The following is an 18,689-nucleotide window of genomic DNA, read 5'->3' as shown; positions in this document are numbered from 1 at the left end:
AGCTGTATTGGAATTGAAGTAAAAGTATTTTATACCATGTTTTAGTCACAATAACGCGCTTCAATAATGGAAAACAATCATGATTATGCTAATATTATGACGTCAAAAAATAGAAGCCTTTTTCTACAAGTATTTATATAAGCCGTTCGTTTACATGAAAGATCGAGTACGTAAAAACAGAAAAAAACTAGTAACATTTTAGTTTAGGTTGTATTTATAATTCACAAAATAAAAATTTCCCCCCAAATTCTCATCCTCGAAACAATTCAGTGCGTTATAAGATCTTCGATGATTATCATTTATTTAGGGAATTTTTTGAGTCATCAATGCATGTAAACGTGGCAAGGGGATGTTTACAACGCATTATTCCAGATGGCGCACTTGCTCAATTTGTCCAATCGAAACTCGTCGTAGTCACGTGACACATTGAATCAAAACAACTCGAGGTCGGCCATATCTGTTGTGCAGAAGCGCAGGTTGTTACAGGTGTTTTGTTATTAATCCAAGGTGTAAGTCAAGGCAGCTAGTTGACAGTCCTCGTGGACTAGTCCTTAAGGGTCAATTTTTGCTTTGGGCAGATTTTGCGTGGAAAGTACGTTCGCTGAGCTTTGTTTACAGAGTTGATATTCCAGTAACAAGCAGTCATGGAGCAGCCAATGGAAAATGGCGAAGTGGAAAATGGCAACGTGCTCTTTAGCAAAGACTCAATGGAAAATGATGTACCAAAGGAGGACAGAGTGATTCGCAAAGCAAAACGGCTTACGAAGCTTAGCCCAAGAAAAGACGACCCACCCGTGGTAAATGGCAATTTACCTCCAGTTTCCGTGAAAAACATGCGCAAGTCCCGCATGGGTCTGGGACGAGGACTTCCTAAGAAAGGTACGCAAAGAGCTAATGAACGTCAGACGCCCTGGCATGAAGCCCTCTAAAAAGTTTAATGCACGTGTTGTTTTGCAATATTTATTGACAGTGCTCATAAATTCCTTCCACGTCTTGAGCGTCATGTTTTTTCTCGTATTTTATAAGCATGCCCATGCATGTCTGTATGTGTTGACTAAATTTTGAACGCGTGCTCAGCACATGGATGTTGTGAATCATGGTTTCTTATTGAAGTCTGCCTTATTTTGATGGTTTAAGTGGTAGACATAAGGGGATTAATTAGTCCTGCAGACATGGTCTACTCATAATATGTAAGATAAATGAACTGCTTGTATAGCATTCCTGTTTATTTACCAGTTCACCAATTCTCTTTTGTGTCCTCCACAAATTTATAGGGAAGCTGTCTGAGTGGAAGTCTTGAAAGTCCTGCGTTTTACCCGTTACCTCCCCAGCATACATTTGTATAGTCAAATGGTTTCAGTTGAAGATTGAGACAAGTGCTGCAGTCTGACCTTTCAAAGCTTCAACTTTGTCTGGTTTAAATGGTGCCACTGAATGCTTACATCAATTTGTCTTGATGTCATTTGCACAGTTCCAAGAAATCATACATTCTAACTCTTGTAGTGGCATCCTAATTTATGCACAGCTTTTGATAAAAATGGATGTCCAAGAGGCCAAAAACTTAGCACCAGTATGCTACATGACTTCTTTGCTGCAACTAGTACATTATTAACTTGAAGTAGGTAACAATATGATCATTGTGGACAAGTAGTTATTGATAAATAATTCAATTTTGTATTGCAAAGATAAGGATATATTCATTTGAATGTTTAAGCTTGTGATTTTTGATGGTCACTGAAAGTGACCAAGGAACATTTGCAAGGGATTTTCGATATGGAAATTGATTTGATTGTCCTTAAAGGGGCTTTAATGCATGTCTGTTCAAAGATTAGAAGATTATCTTTCACATGTTTGATTGGCTTATTGTGACAGCCAATCAGGATTCATGGATTTGACACACCTCATTTATACCAAGCCAACTGAATTTATATTGTAAGTAATGAGGGAAAGAGGTCAACTGTAATGCAGATAATATATCAGACATGAGCTTTTTTCCTGGAAAAGTGGAATTCCGCCTATTTTAATTCAATTCTGATGGTTCCTAAGAATCGTCAAGGTTAGGTGTTGGGTCCCATGATAAATGTTCAGAGGTTTGTTTTTTTTTTTAAACCTAGGCCTTTGTCTGATATGTGCATTATTCTGTGTTTGCACACAACAATGTAAGGACATCGTACATACATACATAAACATTAAATATACCTTAGCTATACATGGAATTCTGGTTTATAGAGTATCTCCCCCAACTCTTTAAATCCCATGTTTAAATGCACCTAGCATGTTTTCAGAATACTTCAATAAATACTTTACAAAGGGCCACGCTTTGATTTTCATGCTCTGTTTGTTTGCAAGTCACATGCCTGGATTGTATTGTTGTTATTGGGTGACCCTCTCCAGCTGAGCATATCGTTTCACATTGCTCAAGGCCACTGACACATCACCCCACCATTGCAGTTATCACACCTGGCAGGGATCCAGGTAGAAGAGCTGTATCAACAGGAAAATACGATAAGGATGGCTATTGTGGAATAGCATGGGAGGAGAAACAGCTGCCAATATATCCATAGTTATGCCATCCAGTCCAGGACCACATATCAGTACACTGACAAATCCTGGCATATAGTTGTTGACTGGTTACTGTGCCTGTTGTTTGCATGCACTAGCAAGCTTTTGCACGTGTTGCTGAATTTTGATATCTCTAAACAGCTGATTACGTCACATAAATTTCCTTCATTTTAAACTTTAGAACCATTTTGATATCTCTAAACAGCTGATTAGGTCACATAAATTTCCTTCATTTTAAACTTTAGAACCGTAACATAAGCTACTATGCATTGACTGTAGAGACACTCTTAGAGCCTTGTGTTTACTCTGGAGTCACAGTATGAAAACTTACTTGTGCCAGTGTGGATTTAAATAAAGTGCTTATTGCACATGCTTGCTTATATGGTCTGACGGCTTATTAGAGTGCCCTTGGTATAGAATAATTTTGCCCTGTTGTTATATATTGAAGATGGTGAACCTTGTAAACATTCTAAGTTTAAAACTGTTTTTCATTAAGAACATCCTTTTGATAGTTGGGTGCATTACTTTTTATGCCTGACCTCATGGTAAATGTTTGTAAACAAGCTGATCATAAACATGCTATAAATATCCAGCACAGAGGGTCAGAGATAGTAATTGGCCATGTGTTGAGACGTGGTGTATGACGTCACAGTAAGATGTAGACAGGCCAGTGTTGTGCCCCATTCATGCCAGGAGGAGTGTAGACAAACAGGAAACCACAGAAGCCTGTTTACGTGCAGTAAAACATCAGCATGGTTTACTTATAAGACGGGCATTCATCTTGAACTTGAAAAGTATAAGATCAGTATGTCTGAAAGATATACCTATAAGAATTTTTAACAGAAATGAAAGAATTTGATTCAAAGTATTTTTTTTTTTTTTGGCTGGAGTTATATTATTAAACAGTACAAAATCAATCAGCAGATATTACATCATACCAATTGTAAAAAGAAATAATTAGGAATCTACCACTGTCATCTTGAAAGATTTTCTTTATGAAGTAAAATGAATTCATCATTTAATAAATAGGTACTGTAAGTTGTTAAGGGTCAGAATACCCCAAAATGCCAGCAAAAATCAATAACACAAACACTTAACAATTTATTAACAGTGACTGACTTAACCAAATTAATAATAAAAGTACAATTAAACAGAGATAAACTTATCTCAAAGTGTCCATATCCTGTTAATTGTCCTTAAAAGTTCCACTCACTGTTTTCTCGAGGGCATCCGATGAAGGTCCAATATCCAGCACTTACACACACACACTTTCAACATCAAAGTAAAATGTGAGTCAAGTCCCCAGAAAAATACAATTACATGGTAATGATATAACGTTTAGTTGCTAATAGCATGAGTACTAACACATAACTATTATCAAGTACACAGCACAGTATATAAATGGATACATATGAAAGTTCATATTTATGAAATTTCGGTCACTGTACTTATAATCTCCCCCAACCTAAAGTCACATGTTATTGCAATTTTCACTATTTGTTCCAGGCAGTGGTGGGGTCACTATTCATACTCCCTCCCCCAAACTTAAGTTATGATAATCGCTATTTTCACTATTTATTCCAGGTGGTGCTGGGGGTAAGGGGACCTGGGGGGCTCCAGGCTCTGAACTGTATGAAACCTCTGAAACGCAGGACGCACACGATCCCAACTATGACTCCGAAAAAGAGGTAAGGAACTTTTTTTTTTACGGTGTTATATTATTTAAAGCATAAGCTTATAGAGAAGGGCCAAAGTTACTGGCTAAATTCTAGGCACTATTCTGCAAGCATGTAGGTTTAGTACTGCTGCTTGGATCATGGGATAAATTATCTGTCAAACAGGATAAAAAGCAAGAAGAAAAGTATGAAAAGAAAACCCCAGGTGTTACTGAACTCTAAATATATGAAGGTCCAGTTATTGCAAGCACTTAAACTAATTCTTTGGCTGATAACTTTTTTCAAACGGCCAGTTTTTGTACAGCACACCTGTCCTGTGTAAGACCTTGGTTTAGACAGTGTCAGAATTGAATTCAAGGGAGGTTTACTAGAGATATTGAAATTTAAAAAAATTGATGTGTTTTTATTATCAAGCAGTGCAGTTGCCTGTTGTCAGTTCAGAATATCTCCTCAGTGAGTTTGTGAGCTGTGGAAATACACGTGCATCTTCTATGTGACTGATCACTGGGTCAACAAAGACCTATGTTGATAAAGGTCTAATTACACTTAGCCTTTAACTTTACAGTTTTCAACCCGAGTTCTTGCAAAGATAATGCCTGAATACCAAATATGTATTTTTGGATAAGTGTCAGAACAGTTTTATCAAAACCTTAAGCAATTTGCATTTTGTCACAAGATGATGGTTAAAAGTTGTAATGATGGTTGTCTGCACAAAAACAGATAAGATTGTGAATGGTGTCTCTCCATCCTTGGGTCAAAAGTTTTTGAATAGGAGTATGGAGATCTATATAATAGATTGCTGGAGGCACATTCTCTCTAATCGCTTGACCACATAATATCTCTGTTGGGACAGTACGTGCATCCAACTCTTTAAGAAAATGAATTTTGGGTATGTTTTCAAAGAGTGATTTTTAAACACAGACTGCATGACAAAATTATTAAATTATTTTACTTTTATTATAAAATGTTGGAAAACCATTGGCAGTGCAATTCAACGCATTTTGTAGTATGTAAAATAAGTAGAATAGATGATGGTAAATTTTGTTCTTCTCTTTTAAAAATTCAAATTTGAATAATGACTATAATTGCTGCATTTGCAAAATGCAGCTTAAAGCAGTGTTAAATGTTGAACACAAAAGTAGTATTGCAAAATGAGATGATAGGTTGCTCAGGAAATTTGTCTATATTTTCACTGTAGGAGGATATTGTGGTGGAGACAGTCAAACCCCCCATTCAAGAGAATGATCTGGTGCAAGTTGTGGAGCCCATCCTGAAGGAGTATCTGGAGTGTGGAGACACAGAGGATGTCCTGGTATGGGACTGCTTACTATTAATGAATTATACTTGTATAGACCAGTAGTAATGTTTATGAAGTTACTGGAAACAAGAATGTAAAAACTTATAGAATTTTTCAATTTTTTTTTCCATTTCTACAATCGGCTGTGTAAACTCTGCACACCCAAAACCATAAGTTTGCATACTAAGTTTGTTTTGATTCACTAAATTAGTTTTAGTTCTTACTGGGCAATTTTGCATAATAATGAATGTGTGTTCAGCAGGCATATAGAAGTCTTGTAAAGGAAGATGAAAAAGGCCTTTGTGAAAGCAGCTCTGCTCCCTTGTAAAGGAGTTTCTACTACTGCATCAAACCTTGTTCCAATAACAAAACTTGCAATAGGGTTTGATTGCAAATCAGTGAGAAAAATAAGTTATTTGCTCGCTTTAATTCTCGTTTTTATTTTGTTTCAGAGCTCTCTTCAGGAGATGAACCTAGGTGAAAATGCTCACAAACTTCCAGAGATGGCGGTGAGCTTGGCCTTGGATAGAAAAGCTCACCATAGGGAGCTCACTTCCATTTTGATCTCGGATCTCTATGGCAACATCCTCAGCCAGGATGATGTGGCTAAGGGCTTTGACCAGCTCCTGGCTGGTCTCACAGATCTTAGCCTGGACGCACCTGATGCTCCAAATGTAGGTGCCTTCCTAAAATGATTTCTGTTCATTGAACTGTAAGGATATCTTACAGTTCAGTTTTGTACTTGTCGACCATGCTTACTCAGGAAGTGCAAACATCTCTTTTGTTTTAGTAGCTTGGCAAGACATGCTTGGTTCACATTAGGAAAAATCTCTTCCTGCTAAGAATGATGTGATTTTTTCTTTAGTCAACAGCTAATATTGAGATAGGTTTTACCTCCAATATTTCGATGTCTTTAGGACATCTTCAACTTAAAACAGCTGATGAAATTCTTCTCTGACTCTTGCTGCTAGTTTTTTGTGTGTGTTTAACTCAAAGAAACTTGGCAAAGAAAACTTGATATGCCTGTTCTATGCATGTCGTAGAGACTGGATAAACCAGTAGGCAGTTTTGTTTGACTTTAGTGATGAACAATAAAGAATGACACAGGGTCTAGTTGTTATTAGAGCTTTGCATTTTTGGTGCCATAAATTGGCTTGGATGGCTACATACATGAGACAGAATAAATTGCCAAAGGGTGGATATGCTGGAGAGCAGCCAGTCGAGATTTAACACGCATAGTGGCACTGCAGTCACTTTCAATGTGAAAGGTTACACATTTGCAATAGTATGCAGAAGTTGACTATGTTATTAAGTAGAATGGAGCAGTTTTATTTAAATTAAAAACTAGGCATATCAGGAAGACTGCTTTTGAGGTTATAATGTTTTAGGATTATTCACGGAAATTATTACTAATATATTTCACTTTTTTTTTGATTGTATATGTGTTCTCTTTTCAGGTCATTGGACAGTTCATAGCTAGAGCTGTAGCTGATGACTGCCTCCCACCCAAGTATGTGGCTAGCTATAAGGGAAAAGTAGATTGTCCACATGCACAGTAAGTATTATAGTTCTACAATTTTTTGTGAAAATGGGTGTGTTATTGTCATGTGTTATAAGTTATCAGTTGTATATTTGGTGAGAGAAAAATGGAATAATTAGATCATTTCAAGGGATTAATTCGAATTAAAAATACATATATAGCATAGTGTTTCTAAATAATTACGTCTGGTTTAGAACTTGTCAGAAATATATTTAATGATAAATTAACAAGATGACTAGTAAAGCAGACTGAATATCATACCAGTTGTTTTCACAATGTAAGCTTCACGTGTCTCTCTCTTTCTGTAATAAATCAGAAAAACAATGGAAATGAGCAATCTGTTTCCAATGCAATCTGTAGCTAATTGAAGGATAATAACCTTCATTTTATGCAACCGGCTATAAAACATAGTACAACTACATTTATCTTGTAAAGTCATGCCAAGCAGATGGGTAATTTTACTTCATGGGTACCTACAAAGTAGCGTGTCGAAGAGTTGCATTGGTTACATGTAACTGTGAACAAAAAATAAAAAAATGAAAAATAAAAGAATAAGTAATATCTATACTAGTACATTTAATCTAAACATTTGCCTTGACAATGTGTAAATGACCAATTAGTCCCCCCCCCCCCCCCCATTCTCTTAGTAAAAAAAAGAATACATTCATTTTTTTCTTCACTCTTTCTTTCACACAGGACTGCCTTGGACAAAGCTGATGTGTTGCTCAGCATGAAGCATGGCATTGTGCGCCTGGACAATGTGTGGGGCATGGGGGGAGGCAACAGGCCAGTCAAGTACCTGATTAAGAAGGTCAGTATTCTCTGTTAAAATCAGTGGAGAGTGGGTCTTAACACTGTGTCAGTGTGTGTGGTTCACTGGATAATTCACTTTTCCAAAAATTAAGCTTTTGTACTATTTGTTCTTTAAAAAAATTAGCATTTGCTGGAGCAAATATAGTCAACTTTTATATATTGTGTGAACTACATGTATATAATTCTGAAGTGTATTTTTTTTTATTTTTCTTTGAATTATCAGTATGTTTTGTCTCCTCAGATGGTGCTGTTACTGAAAGAGTATTTATCCTCAGGGGACATAGCCGAGGCAACCCGCTGTCTCAAGGAATTGGAAGTTCCACATTTCAACCATGAGCTAGTATATGAGGTAGTGATTGTAAATGGCTTATTCTTCAGCAACGTGGAGCACTCTTAAATATTTGTCCGTCTATTTGTAGCTAGTTGAATTGGTACTCTGGGTTACCTCAAATTCAGCCCATGCCTGCTTCTTGTGACTGCATTGACTTGTAGACTGTAGGAAGTTTCCTCTTAACTTACTAGTGGTTCACTGAGCCTGTACGCAGTCCTGAAAGTTTTCTTTTAATTGTCACCAGAATTAACTTTATTTTGGGGTCAGCGTACACCCCTCTTGCTCCTCCAAATAAAAAAAAGAATTCATTAATTATAAGTAAATTTTTAAATCACAACTTATTATTTACTTGTCTTAAAATCTTCAGATTTTGTAATAGTAATCTGGTTTTATGCCACTCTCTTAACCACATGGCACTTATCCTTTCTTGTGAAATTATTTTTTTAAGGAAATTGGAGAAAAAAGAAAAACATTTTTTTGATTTCTTATTGCTTTCTATAAAATCTGTTTTTCATTACAAAAAGCAGTCTTACCGATGCCATTGTTTTTTCCAGGCAACTGTGATGGTGATTGAGGACAGCAGTGAACGTGCTGCAGACATGATGGTGAAACTTCTTAAATCTCTTTATGAAACCAATATCATATCTATTGACCAAATGAAAATGGTAAGTGAAGTTAACCTTGTGTCCTATTCTTTACAAATATTAGTGGTTGAAGTGAGGAGTTGTTCATTTTATACCATAAAGTTTGTAATTTCCATTAACAAGTTAAATTGATTTCTGTATATTTTTTTCAAGATTTCCAAATGGAAGTAAGTTTTATATGAATATTTGTATTATTTCAGGGTTTTAAGCGCATATTTGAGAACATTGCAGACATCAGTATTGATGTACCATCAGCATACAATTTATTGGACCGCTTTGGAACCAAATTGCATGCTGCAGGAGCACTGCCAACTTCCACATACAATGAGATGCCAAACAGGTAATAAATGGGGTTATCTGTGTTCAAACAGAGGGTTAATTTGATGTTGTTCACACACCAAACATTTTTTCTGTCAATCATGATGATGAGCAGGGTAATGCTTTTCTTCCTCTCTTATTTGTTTGTTACAAGTAAGTAAATAAATATCCTTTGTAACTAATGCACCAGAATGTACTGGGAAAATGTAGTTAGACAAGTATAGTCATCATGTTCAGTTACCATTAGTGTACTTTGAGTTAAGACAAATTGGAATTGGAGATATGATACCAAAACTCTGTTGACCAGTGAATTGTGTCTTTTTCAGAGGACGCAAGAGGTTCGTATCGGAGGGTGATGGTGGCCGCATCAAAGAGGACCCACCTCTTCATTAAATACCAGGCAGCAATGGGAACTAAGTCAAGCTGACAGATTTCCCTGTACATAACATGTCAACATTCACTGCCAGCCTTTGCACATGTGACAGGGGGGTGGGGGCTAGGTGGGCAGGCTTGGGGAGAAAAGTTTTAAAGACGTGCTTAATGGTGAAAGAAATAACTGGGACAAGGCCCTTGCAGACCAAAATCAGGTGACTTAATTTTCCTAGTACATTATACAGCAGATGGAGAACTTGGATGCAGATCATTATATGTAATTTGAACCACGAAGTTGAATTTATCATTACATGCATTTTGATCAGGTTCGGGTTAAGAAGTTTGCATTTTAGGGAACATTTGTCACCCTTGCTGTAACGTCTATTATGTTAACATGGCCGTTTATCCTATTGCTTATAAATGGAAGTTGGTCTTTTTTTTTTTTTAAGTGGCAAAGCGAAAATATAACATTAAGCTTTCTTGAAACTATTGCATTGTAGAAGTTAAAATAATAGATAATATAAGGGGCACCTGATATACATTGCAACTGCTCCTAATTCTGATATAACATAACCATAAGGTGGTTAAAACTGGAAACCTTTTTGTTATGTATGGCATAAGTACCATTTTAACATTCCACTGTTTTTTTTTTTTCAATTTTGTTTCACAATTGAAATTAACGTGGTTGTGATAGGTGTACCACAACCTGCTGTCACAGGTGCAATTGGTGGTGTTTATGTCCATGTTTACATCATGTAAATATTATAATAAATTACAGCAAGTGTGATGTATATGAAAAGTGATATTGTGGTTCTACATGATCTGTCTGAATCAAGTGAGATGTTTTTTTCAGCTACAACAAGGTGGCAATAAAAATGAGCTGCTTTTTTTTTTTTTTAGACATGCATGAATTCTCGTTTTCTCCAATATATAACTGCAAAGGGTGTCATCAAGAAATGTTAGAAGGCTTCATTACACAGTAAGCCAGAATATTATTTTATAAACAAAAAAAAGATAAAAAAATATCTTTGTAGCATTTATCTGAATTTTATGTGATGGTTATATGTGGGTTTAGGTAAACCACATTGGTTCAGTTGCCTTGACACCATGTTGAATTATATGAATTTGCTGGAGTCTATCAGTGCTAAGCTGTAAGTTTCTTCTTAGCACAGTTGCTGACTTCAATAAAAATTATTTTTCCTTGCAATAAAGAAAAGAAACACAAATACCAAACACCATTTGTCATTCTTATGTTTTTAAAATTCTGTGTAAAAAAATTGTCACATCTTGCACGTCTCATATTTCTGGTAACTCGTGTTGAGAAGACGTGCCAGAAATCTCGTCAGCTTCCTCTAGTCTATCCAGTAACTGTTTCATGGCACTCTTCACTTGAATAACCTCACGCTGAACAGTGTTCAGTTCACTCTGAATTTTGGTAGTAGAGTCTTTCACCTTCCCTTTCTCTGCTAAATATCTCATGACCAGCTTCCCCATCAGTGTCTAAAATAATAGTAAAATTACATTTAATCTAATTTATTCCCCTTGTGGCTTAACACATGGGTTGCTTTAAAAAATCTGTAGTTAAGTACTTGAACCAAGTCTTTTGATGTTTTATAAATGAAAGAAAGGCAAGCTGCAAGTGACAAGTGTTAAATAGCTAATGTTCATCTTATGTACCTCGTATCTCCCATCTTTCTGATTTTCTATCTCCTCGTCATCTTCAAAAAAGCAACATCTCTGAAAGAAAAAAAAATACTTCTAAGTACTAAAACCAAGCTGTGCAGTCACAAGTCTGGCACAACTATTACGTAGTACAACTAACGCGGTCATAACCCCAATTATAATGGCATGCTTGCTGAAACAATAAAAATATGATCAACGTAATTTAAGTACATTTTCAGAGTTAATTCTATTCAGAAAAAAAAAATGTTTACTTGTAAAAGAGGCAAATTGCCAATGTATCCCAATAAAAAAGGAGAAAATATACTTCAAGTTTTCAATAGTAGAGGATCAAGTTAGAAAGAGTATCTGAATTGAGGGGTGCTTCCACCCTCACCTTTCTGCTGCAGTTTGCCTTTGGGTGCCCCCTACACCAACTGCACATCCAGTAGACCAGTCTGTACACACTCTTAGGACTGGGAATGAGGTTGAAGGGCGGCGGTAATGTTCCTATCTCTTCAAAGAATATCATCCACACTTTAGTGCGTGCAAATTTCCACTCGACATCCTTGTTGTCCTATCATAATGGAAAACAATGGTGATCTAAATTTCTAAAAAGTCCTCAGCTGACGTTCAAAGATAACATGCAAACCATTATTCAACTTTTGGTTTTATGCAACTTATTTGTGTTACGAACAATTATCATGTTTCAATTTGATTTAACAGAAAATCCTTTGAGACCTTTGATGTTCTCACCTGTACTTTCTGAAAGGAGTGAGACATCATAGCAATCAACAAGTTGATCAAAACAATGACAACTATAATGTTGAACACTGCAAACAGCACATAGCCCACTCCCTCAGTGAAACTGTGCTCATTGGCTACAATGTGGCTGCCATTGGTGCCCTGGTTGGAGATCACAACTTTGGCAGAGTCAACAGGCGACAGTCCAAATATTGCCCAGAACAAGGTTTTGAAAGTGGCCCTAATGCTAAGAAAATGTAAGGATAAATACTGTTAATGTGGAAAATTTGCAGCGTGTATGCAATGTTCTAAGAGGTCACATTTTTCACAAGTTACCCTTTCAAACATTTGATCATTAATTCTCCAACCAGCTGTCTACATACGTAATAAATGACTCCAACTGGACGTGCTCAGTTCCATCAGGATCAATCCTCTTTTGCCCCCTATAATACTGATACAGCTTGCTGAGTCCCGTGCTAAAGGAAACCATGATGATCAGAAAGATGCTCAGGAACACCATAATGTCCTTGAACATTCTGCTGATTGATACCTGAAAGGAATGGGGGGGGGGTGACAAATGTAGTGTAAATTCTCCAAACGCAAAGAAAAATTCACATTTGCTGCTGATCAAGATTCTCATCATGCTTTAAGTTTACTTATCACTGCATGTGTTCTCCAAATTCCAATCCAAAACTTGCCACAACTGTCGTTCAGAGATTATTTACTTAGGACTAAAAACAAACCTATCGAAATACCTGCAATGGACCTATATCTGGATTGAGCTGGAACAAAAACAGCAATCTCCCAAATGACAAGATGGTTGACAATGCAAAGAGACCTTCAGCTAAGAGAGTTGGGTCGAACTGATTCCAATATTTCCTTTCCAAATTGATTTCATCGTGCACTTGAGTGTCCAAATAGGCCCACCCCCAAGCTAAGAAGGTGGCAATGAACAGAGCACGGTGGATCACATCATACCTGGAATACACATAAATTTCAGAGAACAACTATGAAGTAACCTATATCACTTAGCAAACTAGAGGATCAGAGAGGCGATACCGCCTCCGAATATTGTACCACCAGCTGGAGCAAGCGCATTCGTATAAACCCCCACATACACAAAATAAGGGACACAGCCACCAGTCTTGTGCTTGACAAGCTGTAAAAATGCAATCAACAAGAATTTTCAAAATATGCAAAAAACATATATGACTAAAAATGGTACAATCAAAGTTCAGTTCATGGTGAAAAGTAGGTCAAAGGTCAATTTCAAGGTCACAGTAAATTGCCAGTATATGACTTCTAATTCAACTTCAATAGTAACTATGGACCTATCTCTGCCAGTTTTGGAGATAAAAGGGAACCAAAATTTGCAAAGTTCAGTTCATGGTGAAAAGTAGGTCAAAGGTCAATTTCAAGGTCACATTTAGATTGCCAGTATATGACTTCATATTCAAGTCCAATAGAAACTATGGACCCATCTCTGCCAGTTTTGGAGATAAAAGCAAAATTTGCAAAGTTCAGTTCATGGTGAAAAGTAGGTCAAAGGTCAATTTTAAGGTCACATTAAGATTGCCAGTATATGACTTCATATTCAACTTCAATAGTAACTATGGACCTATCTCTGCCAGTTTTGGAGATATAAGGGACTAAATGTTATAATTTTGGAGTTACCATAATGTGCCATAAATTTCCTACAGAAAAAATTAATTAAAATTAAGAAAAGGTCATTTTGGTCAAAATTCTTGAAATGGGAGGTGCTCTGAAGTTCCAGATGTTCAAATTTGATGAAATAATGTCATTTTTGACCACAAGTTATCTGCTTTGCCAAGCCTTATGTTTTATTTTTCTGGAGTTCAAAATTTATTATACATTACCGTACTGCACATTTTGCTTTCACCACCAATATGTACTTTTTGATACAGCGTAACTCGAAAACCGTATGGAATACAAAAAAACCGAGACCACCCCCAGTGTTGGGCTTTACATGCTCTACAAAATGCAAAAAAGAATGGGTCTCTAGCATTAACGGTTCCCGAATTAGAGACAGTTTTCACTTTCGGTATCTTATGGCCGCTACTCCCGTGAAAATGCACCGATTGACCCCAAATTCACTGAGATGAAAGATGACCTGAAGGGTAACACTTTCCAATAATATTATTGGTTAAGTCTGTGTGGTGTCTGAATAACAGGGCAAATAATTTTTTTTTCGTAAAAAAAATCATTTTTTTGAAAATTTTGGCCCGTTTGACCTTGAAATAAAGGTCAAAGGTCAAATCCAAGGTCATATTTTAAATCTACACATATGACTTTTGGAAAGCCGTCTGTAGAAATTTTTCCCATAATTCCTTCCGTAGGGTAGATAATTAGCATTTAATTTTGCCATTTTTGGACAAGGGTGCATTGCAATGAGTGCCACACCTAGACCCCAATACGGACAAAGCCCAAATTTTACGTGGAACGAGTTGAGATTATAGGTGACCTAAATCCAAGAGATGGGTATGGGGGCCCTTACCGTCTAGGAGGAGAAGCGGTAACGGTAACTTGTAGGCGGAGCCGCAGGAGCCGGCGTAACGATCCGGTCGGGACTAAAACCATGTGTACCGCCAGCGCTAATGCTGGTGGTACAATTAATAGTAACACTTCAGTAGTAAAGACTCAGTTTAATCACTAAACAACTTGAAAATCATTTCATGTGCACAGTCCTTCATATCAAATATAAAACACTACATGTGCAGTGAGACTGGCTATGATCATTTCAGTATTACCAGTTCCACCATTGCTTGAAATAACGCTTGCATCCATGGAACCAGAGTTGGTTTAAGTCCACCCACAGCAAACCTAACACATACACAAATATCCACCACTCAAGACCTGTAACAGGATTAGTTACAAAGATTTTAATATTAAAATATGCTCTGGCATTTGACCAAATCTTTTTAAAGAACATTTATATACTTGAGAAAAACCTATACTACAAATAAAATCGAATCTTAAAATTATAGCATTATAACTATATCACTTAATTTACACAATATGTATCTAAAATAAAAGTAAATATGTTTATTAAATGATGTCAAGGGACATTTCTCTCTACCTGTGTCTGGGGGTCCTCTGATGTAACTTATCGTATCCATGTCATTTTGAATATACAGAATCAAGAGGAAAAACACATATGAGATGGTCCAGCTGATGAATTTGGTCAAAGGTGATTTCAGTTTCTTGCTAAGTCCTGAATTTGGCGCCATCAAATAGAAAAGGGCGATTAAGGGCAGGAAGATGGTTTGAAGGAAAATTATGAGAGCTTTGGAAAATGAACCCATCCTTCTCCAATCCTCCCATCCCTCAATCCAGGCAGCGTACAGAACTTGCTGGGAACTGTGGTGAGCTACAAACTAAAAGGAGTGAAAAAAGGTAACTCGATCATACATGGTATTCTACATGCACTATAGCAAAATCAGTTGCATTCCTTTACATATTGAAAGCACAAGATCTCAAATTTAAATAAATAAAAAAAAATTGCAAATTGCATATTTGATATCCAATGGCATTCCTGGCAGAGAAAAATATAACTGACACTAAACTAAGTAAAATACATCATATTATGCATCAAGCAAATATCTGACTTATCAAACATGGTGTATTATTACAATTATCTTTTCCAATTAAACATTAAAATCAACTTGAAAACCCACTTCTTTCTGCTCACAGTCTATAGCCTTGAGAAGGCGTGTGAATTTCAGTGGTTTGTCTCCTGGAGAGGAGTATCCCTCTCTTCTCTCCAACAGGAGCTGGACTTCCTTACTGCTCCTGCACTGTGTTAGGAGGTCTACTGCAAACTTTTCCACTTGGTCTGCTAAAGCAATGTACTCTTTCTGAAATTTCAAGTTTGACATATATGACCCATATGTCAATTTTTTTTTCAAAAGAAAACAATAAATACCTTTTTAAAGATAGTTATATACCTGGAACTGAAATGAAAACAACATCTGAATATTTTTAATGTTTACCAATGCTTACCGAAATCATTCATCAGAAAAATGTGGGTTCAGACCTTTCATATATACGTATACATACTGCTTTACTTTACCAACAAATAAAAATCTTTTTGGTTCCTCGGTAAGCTTTTCATTAGGATCACTTTTTAGTGACATTCCTCACCTTAAATGACCTGTCATTATTAGCACATTGGTAGAGATCAAAGCTTAGACTGAATGCAGTTAGGACAGGGTCTGCAGATGACTGGCAGATATAATTAGGACTAGCAAGTGCTTTGTAGATATTGTACCGAACACGAGTTGAATTCACATATTCCCATTTTGTTTGTCTTTTACATTCTTTGCATGGGCCTATTAAAGAGATGTGACAAAAGCAAAGGAGAGAAATTGAAAAGTGTGAAGAATAAATGCGCAGATGCAAGAAATGCATTGATATATATGCAGGCACACACACACACACACACACACACACACACACACACACACACACGGACTCCCACACATGCATACATACAAATACTTTAGTCAAAAGACCATAGTAACAAGTCTCAGTGAGCAAGAAATGTGAAAAAAAAGATACATAAAAGAGTGTGAATTTCATAGAACTCAAATTGTATCTGTCACAATATCAAGTACATGAACTCACAGCTGGGCTGGTGTGGTGGAGGCAGAGTGTACCCTCTCTCCAGTAACAGCTGGATCAGCTCATAGTTGCCCAAGTGTGCAGCAAGCATCAGTGGTGTAATATCAGGTGGAAAATCAGGACTGTGCAAGGCAACATTTCTTTTCTCCGATTCAAAGCTTTGGCTGCAACAAAATATTCAGAACTTAGGCAGGCCCTTTACACATCAAGCTGCATTCTGTAGTGATATCCCGCATTCATACACTTTAAGAGGTCCTAATGAATAATGAAGCAGCAATAGTTCTCCCCAAGTTCACATTGAGTCCAGCCAGGAGACTCCATTTAGTTGACTCTCTTACATAACAGCTGGCTAAAATATGTCAATCTCTCAAAATGCACTGGTACAGATTGTATCATTGCAGTATACTGCTCCAGGCCTTAGGTAGTAACAGTAGTAGTATTCATATCAGAGCAGATTGGATATATAATTTATAAACTATTACATTATTTTCAAGTGAAATTATTATCAATTATCAGTTTTTCTCAAAAAATTATTCACTTTTTAAAAAAAATTCAAAAGTCAAAAGTTTTAGGATTGCCATTATCAATATTCCTGCAAAATTTAAAAAAAAAAACAATTTTAAGGTGTCAAAATTCCAAAACGCAGACCAAAGAATGCCCCATAACTAAAATAATAATTTTATTTACCTCTGTTTATCAAGAAGTAATGTTAAAATGCCTGCATGGCCACTCTGTATAGCATGCAACACACAGTCTCCAACAATGACATCATATTGTACCAGGCACTGTACCATCTTGTACAGACCAAGTTTGACAGCAAGCTGCAGTCCAGTCCTACCCTGATAGTTTTGACAGTTCACATTGAAGTTCTTGTTTTTCTGGAAGTGTAATGTTGTTCTGCTTCATAAGACCATGTTACTTATTTATTCTTATTTCATTTACTTATTTCATTTAATTATTTTTCTTTGCTTATTTTTTCTTTTCTTTTCTGCAAATTATGACCTCATAATGTTAAACTTAAGTCCTAAAATTATCTTAATTTACTCTAATATTATCAATAAAAATTTCCCATGCTTAAGTAGCTGAATACTTAATCCCCCATTCTGAAATGTCAAGCCATATTCTTTAATGCTTTGTGCTTCATAACTTCAACCTTCTCACCTTCAAAAATTCCTCAAGTTCTTCAACACTTTTCTTTTGAATGATCTCGAAGAAAACCTTTTCTGTCTTTTCTAGATTAGGTAGCAGTATACTTGGTTTGAATGTCGCTGGTTCAAGTACCACTGACCTACTATTATACCCAAGGGTCTGAAGGCTTGTTATTTCCCTTGGGCGTTGTTGCTGGGAATGGAAGCGTCTGTAATTCGTTTTTGTCATTTGCAGTATGTGCCCGCTGAAAGAAGCCATTACTACTCTTCACATACAGGCGTATCAGAGTGGCTGTTACAGTTAAACTTAAATGGAAATTGTTATACTAGAACCACGTTTACATGTACTAGACTGGCCTACTGATAAATAATAATGACCCCCCCCCCTCCTCTTATACCTAAATTATGGTAACTAACTTCCAAGTCTTCCCCCTCAAAATAGAGGGTCGTGGGTTGGTTATGTTAAACCAGTAAAGGGTTGCACAAAATACTCACCAATACTTCAGTTGAGGAGGAGTCCTTAACGTATGAAATTTCCCCTGGAGTTGGTTTACACTAATAGAACAGCGATTAAGATATAGAGCGACGCTCAATATACATCAAAAACTTTATAAACATCCGCCATTGCTTTCTTTACATGACGTCACGTTGGATTTTCAAAACGAGGTCCACGCTTTTTGTTTCAATGACAGTGGATAAACGCAAGACATGGTGTTTAAGCAGTTAGGCTTACTTTCTCTGCTGACGTAGCGAAAAAGTAAAACGTACCTAGGCGTTATTATTTGGACATTTGCCGATCTTGAAGTCATTTACGGGATATTTTTGTGTTTGGAACTGAATTATGGATAGAGAACTCAACTATGCAGTAGGCCTAAGGCTGGATCGACTGCCTGATTGGGTCTGGTAGTAGGTAGCTAGTAGGCCTAGTAGAAGTTCTACTAGGT

General features: G+C 36.6%; 2 protein-coding genes across 2 annotated transcripts; one reads left to right on the top strand and one right to left on the bottom strand.

Moving 5' to 3' along the window:
• The first annotated feature begins 418 nt into the window (after positions 1-418).
• LOC106152085 (programmed cell death protein 4-like) lies at positions 419-10,786 on the top strand. Its single transcript, XM_013525575.2, has 10 exons — positions 419-879; positions 4,147-4,250; positions 5,437-5,550; positions 5,988-6,209; positions 6,993-7,090; positions 7,772-7,886; positions 8,130-8,237; positions 8,774-8,884; positions 9,064-9,203; positions 9,508-10,786. The coding sequence occupies exons 1-10, from the start codon at positions 645-647 to the stop codon at positions 9,572-9,574; spliced, it is 1,314 nt and encodes a 437-aa protein (XP_013381029.2). The 5' UTR covers positions 419-644; the 3' UTR covers positions 9,575-10,786.
• On the bottom strand, positions 10,170-18,379 carry LOC106151947 (short transient receptor potential channel 5). The gene is made up of 14 exons (XM_013525393.3): positions 18,241-18,379; positions 17,759-17,990; positions 17,285-17,475; positions 16,601-16,761; positions 16,118-16,305; positions 15,652-15,831; positions 15,054-15,351; positions 14,725-14,830; positions 12,712-12,934; positions 12,340-12,506; positions 11,969-12,203; positions 11,610-11,789; positions 11,231-11,290; positions 10,170-11,053 (listed from the first exon to the last, which is right to left on the bottom strand). The coding sequence occupies exons 2-14, from the start codon at positions 17,972-17,974 to the stop codon at positions 10,850-10,852; spliced, it is 2,409 nt and encodes an 802-aa protein (XP_013380847.3). The 5' UTR covers positions 17,975-17,990; positions 18,241-18,379; the 3' UTR covers positions 10,170-10,849.
• Positions 18,380-18,689: the final 310 nt, after the last annotated feature.

This window comes from Lingula anatina, chromosome 1, assembly GCF_051362555.1.
Source record: "Lingula anatina isolate TDL-2025a chromosome 1, LinAna3.0, whole genome shotgun sequence".
Taxonomy (NCBI): Eukaryota; Metazoa; Brachiopoda; class Lingulata; order Lingulida; family Lingulidae; genus Lingula; species Lingula anatina.
The sequence above is the reverse complement of the archived record's forward strand: the minus strand, read 5'-3'. Positions and strand labels throughout refer to the sequence as shown.

Coding starts and splice junctions, on each gene's coding strand:
- LOC106152085 (XM_013525575.2), top strand. CDS start 645: ATGGAGCAGCCAATGGAAAATGGCGAAGTGGAAAATGGCAACGTGCTC. Junction 6,210..6,992: donor ACGCACCTGATGCTCCAAAT/GTAGGTGCCTTC, acceptor TTCTCTTTTCAG/GTCATTGGACAGTTCATAGC. Junction 8,885..9,063: donor CTATTGACCAAATGAAAATG/GTAAGTGAAGTT, acceptor GTATTATTTCAG/GGTTTTAAGCGCATATTTGA.
- LOC106151947 (XM_013525393.3), bottom strand. CDS start 17,974: ATGACAAAAACGAATTACAGACGCTTCCATTCCCAGCAACAACGCCCA. Junction 15,832..16,117: donor ATAATGACAGGTCATTTAAG/GTGAGGAATGTC, acceptor TTGAAATTTCAG/AAAGAGTACATTGCTTTAGC. Junction 11,054..11,230: donor AGAAAGATGGGAGATACGAG/GTACATAAGATG, acceptor CTATTATTTTAG/ACACTGATGGGGAAGCTGGT.